Source organism: Ornithorhynchus anatinus, chromosome 11 (genome assembly GCF_004115215.2).
Source record: "Ornithorhynchus anatinus isolate Pmale09 chromosome 11, mOrnAna1.pri.v4, whole genome shotgun sequence".
Taxonomy (NCBI): Eukaryota; Metazoa; Chordata; class Mammalia; order Monotremata; family Ornithorhynchidae; genus Ornithorhynchus; species Ornithorhynchus anatinus.
Genome location: NC_041738.1, coordinates 60,507,554 through 60,519,957, shown reverse-complemented (window position 1 = coordinate 60,519,957; position 12,404 = coordinate 60,507,554). Strand labels below are relative to the sequence as shown.

Sequence of the window (12,404 nt, the reverse complement as noted above, 5' to 3'; positions counted from 1 at the left end):
CCTCTCCCATGGGATCCTCCACCCCCCTCCCAAAGGCTATCCCAAGGACCCTCCGTCCCCCTCCCCGAGGCTGCCCCAAGGACCCTCCATCCCCCTCCCCCAGGCTGCCCCAAGGACCCTCCATCCCCTCCCCCAGGCCGCCCCAAGGATCTTCCGCCTCCTCCCCTTGGCTGCCCCAAGAACCCTCTGTCCTCCTCCTCAAGGCTGCCCCAAGGACCCTCTGCCCTCCCCGGCAGGGCCTCTTCGACCCTCCCCGCCAGGGCTCTCTCCCTTCCGACCCCAAGGAGGCAGTTGGGGTAGCCAGCAGGGACGTGGCAAGGCCAGCACGGCCTTCAGCCGGCCGCCGGCCCACCTGAAGACCCCTCCCCAGCCCCGGCCAGGGTGGGCTCACCGAGCTGTGCCGCAGGCTCCCGTCGCGACCGAAGTGGCGCTCCACGTACTGGGAAGACAAGAGGTGGCTGGAGACGGGGGGGTAGGGGCGGGGGGGGGATGCCGGATGAGCAGAGGCCCCCCAACTCCTGGCCCTCGCCCCCCGCCCCCTGACCTGACCCCTGACTGCTGATCTCTTTCTTCAGGGAGGCAGATGGGTGGCTGAACTGAGGAGGCTCAGCGGTGTTTGGATCGGGCTTCCCCTGATCTGGGGCGAGGAGGCGGGGCGGGGGGGGGGGGGGTCTCGGTCAGGGTCTGGGAGGGGGCGAGGACAGGGGCCGGGCCGGGAGGGGGACCTGGAAATAGTTCTGCGGGGCGACTCGGGGCTTTGGGTCTGAGATGTCGGTCCAGTAGGACTGAGCACGGCCGCTCGGTAGGATGGCACTGGGATGAGGATGAGGCTGGGGGCGGGGATGGGGCTGGAAGGTGGGAGGGGGCAGACACTGGGGAGGGGGCTGGCCTGGAATGGGGCGAAGACAGGGGAAAGAGCTCCACCACCTCCCCAGGCCCATAAACACAGCTTCACACACACATGCACACAAACACACACACACCCCCTGCAATTTCTCTAAGGGCACAGCTGTCTAACATCACACAAACCTGCTCATACCCTGCCCGGGGAGACCCTGAGACACACCTACACACAATTCCAGCACTTAATATAGTGCCCGGCACATAGTAAGCACTTAACAAATACCATTATTTTAAAAAAAATAAGAAAAACCCTCCCACACACCCTCACTCCCACTCCAAAGATCTCATTCTCCCAACCCTCACTACCTCTCCACCACCCAGCCTTTCCACCAATCTTCTGCCACCAGCTGCTCCCCCACCCGGTGCGCCCACCTGCCCCGGGCTGCCCACCCCGCCTCACTCACTGATTCAGCCCCAGATCCAGGATGAAGGCCAAACTGAAGGCCTGAATGAGGAAGCTCACCCGAGCCAGGTGCTCTGTCTGTGGAGACAGGGAAGGAAGGGGTCAGCTGGGGTCGGGGCCGGGGACCACCTCGATTCTCAGGGTGGGGCTGGAGGACAGAGGCCGTGGGCTCCCGGATGAAAGCCACCGGGCCAGGGTCCTGGCCTCCCCCGCCTCCCCTCCTGTCCCTCTTCTCCCGGTGGAGCAGCAGCAGGAAAGGGAGTGGAGGAGGAGGAGGAGGAAGAAGAGGAAGAGGAGGAGAGGGAAGGGGAGGAGGGAAGTTGGGGTTTTCAATTCTCCCTGCACCTTGAACCTTAGTAGGTAGCTGCAGCAGCCTGGGCACCAGGAACGGCCAGAGACAGGCCCTGCGTGTGGCAAATCTGTGTGACCAGGCAACTTGGAATGATGAATAATTAATTAGGTACTTGTAAGCACTTAGTATGTGCCAAGCACTGTGCTCAGCACTGGAGTAGTTACCGGTTATTCAGGTTGGACACAGTCCCCGTCCCCCATGGGGCTCATAGTCTTAATCCCCATTTTACAGATGAGGGCACTGAGGCCCCGAGAAGTGAAAGAGAACACCCGGCGGGCACGTGGCGGAGCCGGGATTAGAACCCAGATCGTTCGACTCCCAGCCCAGTGGTCTATCCACTGAGCCCGTGCTCAGCCGGGGCACCCCAAGGCAGGGCTGGGGGAGGGGAGGAATCATGGCCCAAGTTAAGGTCTGGGCACCTTAAACCCTCTTCCTCCCCCTGCCCCGTCCCTCTTCCCCACACCCCCTATCTTGTTTCCTCCCACCCTGCTACCCTGCCACCCCTTTTCCAGGCTGGGATCTAGTGCCCTGGCATGGTGTGGCACTAAAAACACGGGCCTGGAGTTAGAGGACTCGGGTTCCAATCCTGGCTCTGCCCCCAGTCTGCTGGGTGACCTTGGGCAAGTCACTTAATGTCTCTGTGCCTCAGCTCCCTCATCTACGAAATGGGGACTTAATACCTGTCCTCTCTCCCCTTTAGACGTGAGGCAGGGGGACAGCGTCCAACTCGATGCTCTGAATCACCCAGTGCTGAGTACAGCTGAACAAAATGCACAGTTTTGGCGGTGTGGCACCAGGCAGCGCGTACCCTTCAGAAACGAAACCAGTCCATGTCGGCCCTCCAGCTGTGAGAGATGCCAATCACCTGGAGGGGGAAGTCACATGTTCAGGAGCACTGGGATCTTCCAGACCCAAATTTGGGCCTCTTCCCCCTGCCCATTCCAAGCTGACCGGCACAGCCACACGGTCACCCATTTCTGACCCGACCCAAGGATCAGGCCTGGTCTTCCCCAGAAGCAGCAGCATGCCGTAGTGGATAGAGCCCGGGCCTGGGATTCAGAAGGTCACGAGTTCTAATCCCCTCTCTGCCACTTGTCCGCTGTGTACCTGGGCAAGTCACTTCACTTCTCTGTGCTCCAGTTCCCTCATCTGTAACACGGGGATTGAGACTGTGAGCCCCAAGTGGGACAGGGACTGTGTCCAACTTGATTTGCTTATATACACTCCAGAGTCTAGCACGTAGTAAGCGCTTAACAAATACCGTAATAATAATAAGTATTATTATTATTCCTCTCCACCAACAGGTCACTCTCTTTCCCTGCTTTAGCTTCCCCCACGGGGGAGGCCAACTCATGTTGTCATTGTAAGGGAGCTTTTGGGGTTGGGGACAGAGGTCTGAATTATGGTGGGGAGGGGTCTGCAGGCCAGTCCCAGTTGCCCACCCTGGGACGGAGAGCATAAGCTGGGCCCTGAAAATGATAATGATCAATGAATCAATCAATGATGTTTATTGAGCACTTATGAGGTGCAGAGCACCCAAGTCCTAGAAAGACTACCTACAGTAGAGTTGAAAGATACAATTCCTCTTCGTTGAGGAACTCAGTCTAGTGATGATGATGATGTTGACAATGGTTTTAAGTGCTTGTGATGTGTCAGGCACTGTGCTAAGCACTGGGGTGGATACAAGATCATCTGACCTGACACAATCCCTGTCCCATACGGGGTTAAGAGGGATGGAGGAAGGGGCAGGTTCTTCACCACATTTTACGGAGGACACAGAGCCCCAGCAGCATGGCCTAATGGTTAGAGCACAGGCCTGAGAGTCGGCGGGACCAGGCTTCTAATCCCAGCTCCACATCTCCCGGGTGACCTTGGGCAAGTCGCTTCACTTCTCTGGGCCCCAGTTCCCTCATCTGTAAAATGGGGATTCAAACTGTGAGCCCCATGAGGGACAGGGACTGCGTCCAACCTGATGATCTTGTATCCACACCAGCAATTAGACCAGTGACTGGCACATAGTAAGCGCTTAGCAAATACCATAAAAAAGTGACTTGCCCAAGATCACCCAGCACGTAAATGGTGGCCCCGGGACTGGAACCCTGGCCTCTGATCGATTGGTTGATCCACTGATCCTGACTCCGTGCTCATTCCAACCGGCCATGCTGCAACCGACCACAGCCTAGAAGGCGGGACTCCCCTCTCCCCATCAGCGCTGACACCGGGGACGACTGAAAACGTGGCTGTCCAGTACCAAGAGGGGCGAATGGGCCCCCCACGACCCGGCCAAGGAGCACAGATAACACCCTGGCCCAGCCAGAGGGAGTGGGCGGAAGAGGTTGCTCTTAAATATTTCAATCCCACGGTAAATTTTTAAAGAGGGGAAGTTTTCCTGATGAATTTTTCAGAGGGGCCCAGGTCAGGTGTGGCTTGGGTGCTGGGTGCCTGGCTGCCCCAGCACAGGACAGGCCTCGGAAAGAGAATCAGCGTAGCCTAGTGGATAGAGCCCGGGCCTGGGAGTCAGAAGGACCCGGGTTCTAATCCTGGCTCCGCCACTTATCTGCTGTGTGTAACCTTGGGTAAGTCACTTCACTTCTCTGGGCCTCACAGCTTCCTCATCTGGAAAATGGGTATTCAGTACCCATCCTCCCTCCCCGTTTCTCACTCAGTTGTATTTATTGAGCACTTACTGTGTGCACAGCATTGTACTAAGCGCTTAGAAGAGTATAAAAGAACAATATACAGACACTTTCCCTGCCCACAACAAGCTTACAGGCGAGAAGGGGAGACAGGCATTAATAGAAATAAATTACAGATAGGGATGAAGTGCTGTGGGCTGGGAGGGGGATGAACTGCGAGCCCATGTGGGACAGGGACCGCATCTGACTTGGTAATCTTAGTTACCCCAGCGCTTAGTCCAGTGCGTGACTTATAGTAGGCGTTTAACAAATATCACTTTTACGATTAGTATCGTTGGGCTACACCATGCCGCAGAAGCAGCGTGGTGTAGTGGATAGAGCACGGGCCTGGGAGTCAGAAGGTCATGGGTTCCAATCCCAACTCCGCCACTTGTCTGCTGTGTGACCTTGGGCAAGTCACTTCACTTCTCTGAAACCTCAGTTTCCCTCATCTGTAAAATGGGGATCGAGACCGTGAGGCCTTACATGGCACGTGGTCCAACCCAATTTTGCTTTATCCCCCTAATAGTAATAATAATGTTGGTATTTGTGAAGCGCTTACTATGTGCAGAGCACCGTTCTAAGCGCTGGGGTAGATACAGGGTAATCAGGTTGTCCCACGTGAGGCTCACAGTCTTAATCCCCATTTTACAGATGAGGTCACTGAGGCACAGAGAAAGTGAAGTGACTTGCCCACAGTCCACACAGCTGACAAGTGGCAGAGCTGTAATATTGGGCTAGTCACTTCACTCCTCGGGGGCCTCAGTTTCCTCATCTGGGAAAATGAGGAATCAATACCCATCCTCCCTCCCTATTAGTCGTATTTATTGAGCACTGGTACTAGGCGCTTGGGAGAGTGTAATATAGCAATATAGCAGCCCACAAAGAATACCACAATTATTATGATAATACTTGCTCCAACTGGGTCTCACTCTCCGCTCTCCCGCCTCCATCATTCATTCAGTCAGTCATATTTATTGAGCACCTGCTGTGTGCAGTACACTGTGCTAAGCATCCCCTTGCTCCCATTGCTCCCCGGGGAGCGGCGGTCCTCGGCCTCCTGACGCCCACCCCCTCCTCCATTTCTAGCCCCCTGCCCGGAAGCCCGCTTCTTCCTCGATGAGTTCGCAAGACTCCACGTCACGCAAACCCGCTGACCGGCTCTAGCACTTAGATATTCTGCTGTTTTCTCTCTTAGCACTTACTCGAATACATCAGTTCCATTATTTATCAGGACTGCTTACTTCATTCAGTCGTGTTTATTGAGCGCTTACTGTGTGCAAAGCACTCTGTAAGCATTAGATAGTTGGTTCCTTCCCTTTTGAGAGCAGAAGCTCCCCGTGGCCAGGGAATGGCTACTGATGCCTGTCTATTTGTTTTGTTTTGTTGTCTGTCTCCTCCCTTCTAGACTGTGAGCCCGTTGTTGGGTAGGGATCGTCTCTGTTGCCTAACTGTACTTTCCAAGCGCTTAGTATAGTGCTCTGCCCACAGTAAGCGCTCAATAAATACGATTGAATGAATGGCTGAATGAATGAACGTGTCACTTCTCGGTTTCATCAGTCAGTCGTATTTCTTGAGCGCTTAACTGTGTGCAGAGCACTGTATTGAGCGCTTCGGGGGAGTACAATAGAACCCTAGAACAGACACATTCCCTGCCCACAACCAGCTTACAGTCTTTACCGAAGATCCAGCTCGGTGTTCTGCAAGAAGTGGACGCTTAATACAGTCCTTTAGCTACTTCCTAGGGTCCGGGTTCCCTAGCTCACGGTTCCTTGGCGTCCGGGGGCCTCAACCGTACCTTGAGCCAATATTGTTATAGTGTACCCCCCCGAGTGCTTAGTACAATGCCCTGCACACAGTAAGCGCTCAACAAATATGATTGATACCTGTCATCTTATTTATTTCTATTAATGTCTGTCTCCCCCTCTAGACTCAAGCTCGTTGTGTCTGTTTATTGCTCTATTGTATTCTCCCAGGTGCTTAATACAGTGCTCTGCACACGGTAAGTGCTCAATAAATACGATTTACTGGCTGACTGGCTGAGACCACAGCATGGTGAGCCAAGCCTCCAGATCCCTGGGGACCACAGGAGGGTCCTGGGGCTGGATGGACCCCCCACCCCCCCCCCCACTGACCGGAGCAATCCCTGGCCCCCAGCAGAGCTGACGCAAAGCCCAGCATGGAAGGGACCCCTCTGGGGCCGGCTAAAGCCCTCTAGGTGTGTCCAGATGTTCCTGGATGGCTGGACACACACTCACACTGACACACACAAATCACAGTGACACGGCTCCACGGTCACCCCCCTCGCTGACCCGCACAAATCACAGAGGTAGTCACACCCCCACAGTCACCCACCCACACCGACGCACACAAATCACAGAGATACTTACACCCCCAGTTGCGCACTCAAGGACGCCCAGTTACACAGACACAGCCCCATCCCCAGTTCCACCCTGACACACACAGATACCCTCAGAGCCCCACAGTCACACACTCACACCGATTTACCCAAAGACACATCCCCAAACCCGCAAACCCCAAGCCACACTCACCAGGCTATCCAAATGCCGACACACACACCCATCCTTAGGCTCACATTCACGAGGGCACACGCTCAGAAGGGAAGTACATCCTCCCGATCACATTTTATCATCAAATACAACGCAATCTCTCACACCCAATAGTAGAGCCACATACAATCCCATACAAATACTCACAGACTCACAGTCCCACACACAAATCTCAATCTCTCACAACACGTCATCCCTAAAACACGCAAGCACGCACCCCCGGATGCAATCCGCCACCCCCACCCTGTCACCCGGGCCTGCAGTTCCACCCGGACCAAAAGTTCTCCACCCCCAGAGACCCTCAGTTTCCGGCTCCCCCGACTGCAACCTCTATGTGAGAGACCAAGTTGGTCCCGAGGGCTTAGTACAGTGGTCTGCCCACAGTAAACGCTCAATAAATACAAAGCAGTGTGGCCTAGTGGATAAAGCGTGGACCTGGCGGTCAGAAGGACCTGAGTTCTAACCCTGACTCCACCGCTCGTCTGCCGCGTGACCTCGGTCCAGTCACTTCACTTCCCTGTACTTCAGTTCCCTCATCTGCAATATAAGGATGAAGGCTGTGAGCCCCTTGCGGAACATGGACTGCGTCCAACCCTGTTAGCTTGTATCTACCCCAGTGCTTAGTACAGTGACTGGCACATAGTAAGCACTTAACAGATACCATAAAGAAAAATACCTCTGATTGCTTGAGGACTGTTTACTGGACTCCCTTCTGTTTCCCCTCTGCCCCTGCCACTCTCTCCTCTGTCCCCTGGAGAAACATTCCCTAAGTGCTCAATAAATACGATTGAATGAATGAATGAATTCCCCACTCCTCAGAGGGACCCTGGGCTGGGACAGAGTCCCTCGGTGGTCTGAGCGTCCAGCTCAGTGGACAGAGCTCTCTCCAGGGGACAGAGCTGCCTGGCTAGTGCGGGGTCTCCAGCGGTCCAGTGGTCAGAGCCTCCGGCCCGGGTGGGAGCCGCAAACCTCCTCTCCCCGCTCCCCACGGCAACCTCTGGCCCCGTCGGTCCATCCGTTCACAGTGGCCTGAAATTCTGGAGCGAGGGGTGGAAGGTCTGGGGTGGGGAACCCCCTCCCACCCCCGAACACTTTAACTCCAGCCTCTGGGTCACTCGTCCGTCCGCTTGCCTAGACCGTAAGCTCGTTTGGGGCAGGGATTGGGTCTGTCCTATTGTTCTCTTGTGCTCTCCCCAGCGCTCTGCACACAGTAATCGCTCAGTGAATACTTCTGACTGGTTTTCAGGACCGGGGCCCGCTGCCCGTTGGATCCCAGGCCCCCCGACCTGTCCGGGACCTGCCCCAAGACCCTGCCCCTGGTCCTCCCAGTGAGACCGAAGCTGGAAGATGGACTAGCACCCCTGGGGTCTGGGGGTCCAGCCCTGCCTCCACCCCAGGCCCGCCCCCAGCGGGCCCCCCCACCGGGCTCTGTACATCCATGCCAACTCCTTGCCGTCCCATTCGGTCCCGCCTGCTCCACCGGGGCTTCCTGCCAACGCATTAGCCGGGGAGGGCTGCCAATCCGACAGATGCCCTGAGCACCAGCCCCCGCTTTCTCCCCCCGTCCCCAGCTGCCGAAATTGTTAAGGCTTCGGCTCCGGCCCCTCCCTCCCTCCCTCAGGGGGGCAGCTCTCCGAGATCTCTCCGGCCTCTTCTCATCTCACCTCCACGGCCTGCTTCTAGTGGTCTTCCCTCGGGCCCGGCCTCGGTCTCCCCGCCTCCTGACTCCCCCATTGAGGCCCCACCCCGACCCGAGAATGGAGCCAGCGACCCCGGTCACCGCCCCCCACCCCTGCACACCCCTCCCTCCACCACTCAAAACCTCCACTCCACCGAGGTGACAGAAGGAGAGTCAGACTGCCATAATTAGCCCTTCCCCTTCAGACCCCTCCTCCTCCCACCTGGAGCCCCCAGGGGAAACCGAGGCACGCACTAGGAGACACCCCCCCCCCCGACCCAGGCCCCAAAGCACAATAAAGCCCTTCCCCTTCAGATCCCTCTCCTCCCACCTGGAGCCCCCTCCAGGGGAAATCGAGACACACTAGGAGACACCCCCCCCCGACCCAGAGCTCAAAGCACAATAAAGCCCTTCCCTCAGACCTCTCCTCCCACTTGAAGCCCCCCCAGGGGAAACTGAGGCACGCACTAGGAGACAACCCCCCCCCCGACCCAGAGCTCAAAGCACATAAAACCCCTTCCCTTCAGACCCTCTCCTCCACCTGGAGACCCCCCTCCAGGAAACGAGCACCGATCTAGGACCACCCCCTCCGGACAACAAACCCTTCCTCTCAGACCTCTCTCCCGCCTAACCCCATCCGAGGGAAATAGGCACGGACCAGGGACGCACTCCCCGCCCCCCCCCCCCCGGACCCAGAGCTCAAAGCCCAATAAACCCCTTCCTCTCTAGGCCTCTCTCTCTCCCGCCTGAACCCCATCGGGGGGGGGGGAAACTGAGGCACGGAAGAGGGGCAGCCCTGACCCGGAGCCCCAGCCCCAATTCGCCCCTTCCCCTCCCCCGAGGGGCAACTGAGGTGCAGACGAGGGAAGCCCCCGGGGCCGGAGATTGGGGACGAGCCAGGGAAGGAAGCGGGAGTCCAGTCCTTCTCAAGTCGGCTCCCCCGGCACCCCCCCCGCCTCCAGGGAGCTCGGGGCTGGGGGGGCCGACCCCTCCCCCGCCATCCCTCCGTCCTGCGGGCTCGGGGCAGACCCCGGCTTCCCCCGCGGGGCCCTAGGCCCGACTCACCGGCCCCCGGGGCGGCTCCTTGCGGACCCGGGTGTCCAGCTGTTGCTTGCGGACTTCTCCCCCGGCCCGGCCTCGCACCAGCCGGCTGGGCCGGGTCAGCTCGGAGGCGGGCGGCTCCCCGGGCCCGGGGCCCGGCCCCACCGGACCCCAGCGCAGGGCTCCGGGAGGCGGGGACCTCGAGGATCCGGGACCTGTGGAGGACGACGAGGAGGAGGAGGAGGACACCTGCTGGAGCCCGGCCGGACCCCCCCGAGCCCCCCCCCCCGAGCCGGGCCGGTCCTCCCCGCGCTTCGCACCCCGGGCCCAGGACCGGCTCCACTGCAGCAAAAAGCCCGCAGCCCCGGGCCCCGCGGGAGGATGGGCAGGGGGCGGGGGGGGGGTGTCCCCCGGGAGGGAGGGAGACCCCCCGCCCCCGCAGCCCGCGGGGTGGGCTCTCTGTCCACCCTACCTGGCCGGAGGAGGAGGACCAAGGAAGCCGCCAAAACCCAGCGCCGCATCAGCCTCATGTTTCCCTCATAATCTTCCCGGGGAGCCGCGGGGGCCGGGCCGGGGACCCTCCGGGGCCGGGGCCGGGGGACCCTCCGGGGCCGGGCCGGGGGAGCCGTTTCTAGGCTGCGCCGGGCCGGGGTCTCCCCATCCTGCCGCCGCCGCCGCCGCGCCGAGCCGTCTGAGCCTGGAGGAGGAGAGAGGAAGAGGAGAGAGGAGGAGGGGGAGGGGAGGGAAGAGGGAGGGGAGCACGTGAGAGGACCTCAGGGCCCGGCCCCCCCGACCCCGACCCCTAGCCCCCTCCTCCTCCACCTCCTCCTCCTCCTCCCCAAATGTCCCCCACCCTTCTTCTTTCTCCTAAGATTCCCCGCGCCCCTCCTCTTCCTAAGACGCCCCCCGACCCCCTCCTAAATGCCCCCCACCCTCCTCCTCCTCTTCCTCCTAAGATGCCCCCGTTCCCCTCCTCTCCCTCCTAAGATGCCCCCTTCCCTCCTCCTCCTCCTCCTCCTAAGATGCCCCCCGTCCCCCTTCACCTCCTCCTAAAACACCCCCGTCTTCCTCCTCCTCCTAAGACGCCCTGCCCTCTTCCTCCTCCTAAAATGCCTCCGGCCTCCTCCTTCTCTCCCTCCTAAAATGCCCCCCGTCCTCCCTCCTTCTCCTCCTCCTCCTCCCATCCCCCCGGACCTGTTGTGGGGACGGGACGGACGTTCCTCGGCCCCTCGGCCGGTCCAGAGAGAAGGCGTGGAGTTGGAGATCTCTCCCCCGCCCCTCCGCCCCCACCTCTTTCCTTCTTTCTCCCTTCCCTCCCGGTAAGCCCCCTCCCCCTCCCCGGAGCCCCCGCTACCGACAGAAGGGAGGGAGGCTTGGGCCTGGGCCCGCGGGAGCTGTCCAGCAGCTCTCCCGAGAAACTGAGCAGGACGGTCCCAGGCTCTGGGACACCCTCAGCCCCCGCTCCAACTAACCAAACCCTCACCCTGCTCCCACCGGCTCTGGACCCCAGGCCTCCGGCTGGAGGGTGGCCGGGTCTCCGAGCCTCAGTGTCCCCGACCGCCCAATAGGAGAAGACCCTTTCACTCGTCCGAACTGACTTTGCCTGACTGGCTGGGTGGTTCCGAGGCGGTTGGAGATCCCCCCAGCCTTAGGGGCCAGAAAACCTTCCCGGGAAAACAGCCCCTTTCAGGGGATCCGGTCGCCTCGGCCCAGCCTAGGGTGTGGGGAGATCGGGGAGGGGGAGTTGACCCTTCCCCCTCAGGCCCCTCCCCCGGTTCCCCACCTCCCCCCACCTTACCCACCCCTCCTCTCCCCTTCCCTCGGTGCCCAGGTCCGGGTCTTCGTTCGTCTTCCTGCCCAACCCAGCTATCCGCTCCGCTCCCTCCTCCTCCCCCAGGAAGCCTTCCCTGGTTTTCTACACCTCCCCCGGGGCTTCTGAGGGCAGGGCCCGGCTCCCGCCTGCGGGGCCTGAGCCGTTGACAGTTAGCTTTTCCTTTTCGTTCCTGGAAGGGCAAGAGACTCCCTGGTCCTCTCCCGGGGTCTGCACCATCTCGGGCTCCTCATGGCGGGGTTTGGCATCTCGGCCCCTGCCCCCGCTGTGCCCACTCCTGCCCCGGAGGCCCCCGCCCGGCGGCCCTGGAATTAGACCGCGAGCTCGTTGCGGGTAGGGGATGAGTCTGTTATAGCATTACTTCTCCCCGCCACTTAAGAGTGCTCTGGCCCACAGTAAAATGCAGCCGACGGAGCGAGTAGACGAAAGCCAACACTTACTCCGCCGTGAGGAGGCCCGGCTCCAGAGCGAGCTGGCAGGGCTCCATCCTTGAGTTGGAGGGGCGGGAGGGGGGCTTCACGCCACCCCTCCCCAAACCCAATAACACCAGCTCCATCTGGAGACACAGACCACCCCCCCCCCCACTTAGAGATGGCCACCGGCACCAGGAACTAGAAAGGGGACGTTGGAAGTGGGGTGTCTACTTCGGTGCCGGAGCCGGGCAAAGCCTGGGGCAAAGACCCATTGTCAGTCGAATTTACTGAGCACTTACCGCGTGCAGAGCACTGTACTAAGCCCTCGGGAGAGGACACTCACACATTTCCGGCCCGCAGCGAGCTTAAAGTCTAGAGTGGGAGACGGACGTTAGCGGCCCACTGGATGGTGGGCGCAGGGGGTTGCCTCGGGCACCCGTCTGTAGGGCGAGGGGCAGAAGGGGCCCGTCCCGGGGCGCCCACGCGAGACTCACTCCAAGGTCATCTAGGCGGCACAGACGCAGCCGGGGCGCCGTGG

General features: G+C 59.9%; 1 protein-coding gene across 3 annotated transcripts in view; it reads right to left on the bottom strand.

Annotated features, from left to right (window-relative positions):
• ADAM11 (ADAM metallopeptidase domain 11) overlaps positions 1 to 10,192 on the bottom strand; it is a 29,722-nt gene extending 19,530 nt beyond the window's left edge. For all 3 annotated transcript variants that reach the window (XM_029075965.2, XM_029075966.2, XM_029075967.2), the window contains exons 1-4: positions 10,095 to 10,192; positions 9,647 to 9,837; positions 1,308 to 1,384; positions 392 to 458 (exon numbers count right to left, since the gene is read on the bottom strand). In XM_029075965.2, the coding sequence (XP_028931798.1) occupies positions 392 to 458; positions 1,308 to 1,384; positions 9,647 to 9,837; positions 10,095 to 10,152 (393 nt within the window). In that variant the 5' untranslated portion in view covers positions 10,153 to 10,192. The remainder of the gene's footprint in view (positions 1 to 391; positions 459 to 1,307; positions 1,385 to 9,646; positions 9,838 to 10,094) is intronic.
• Between the last annotated feature and the right edge of the window lie 2,212 nt (positions 10,193 to 12,404).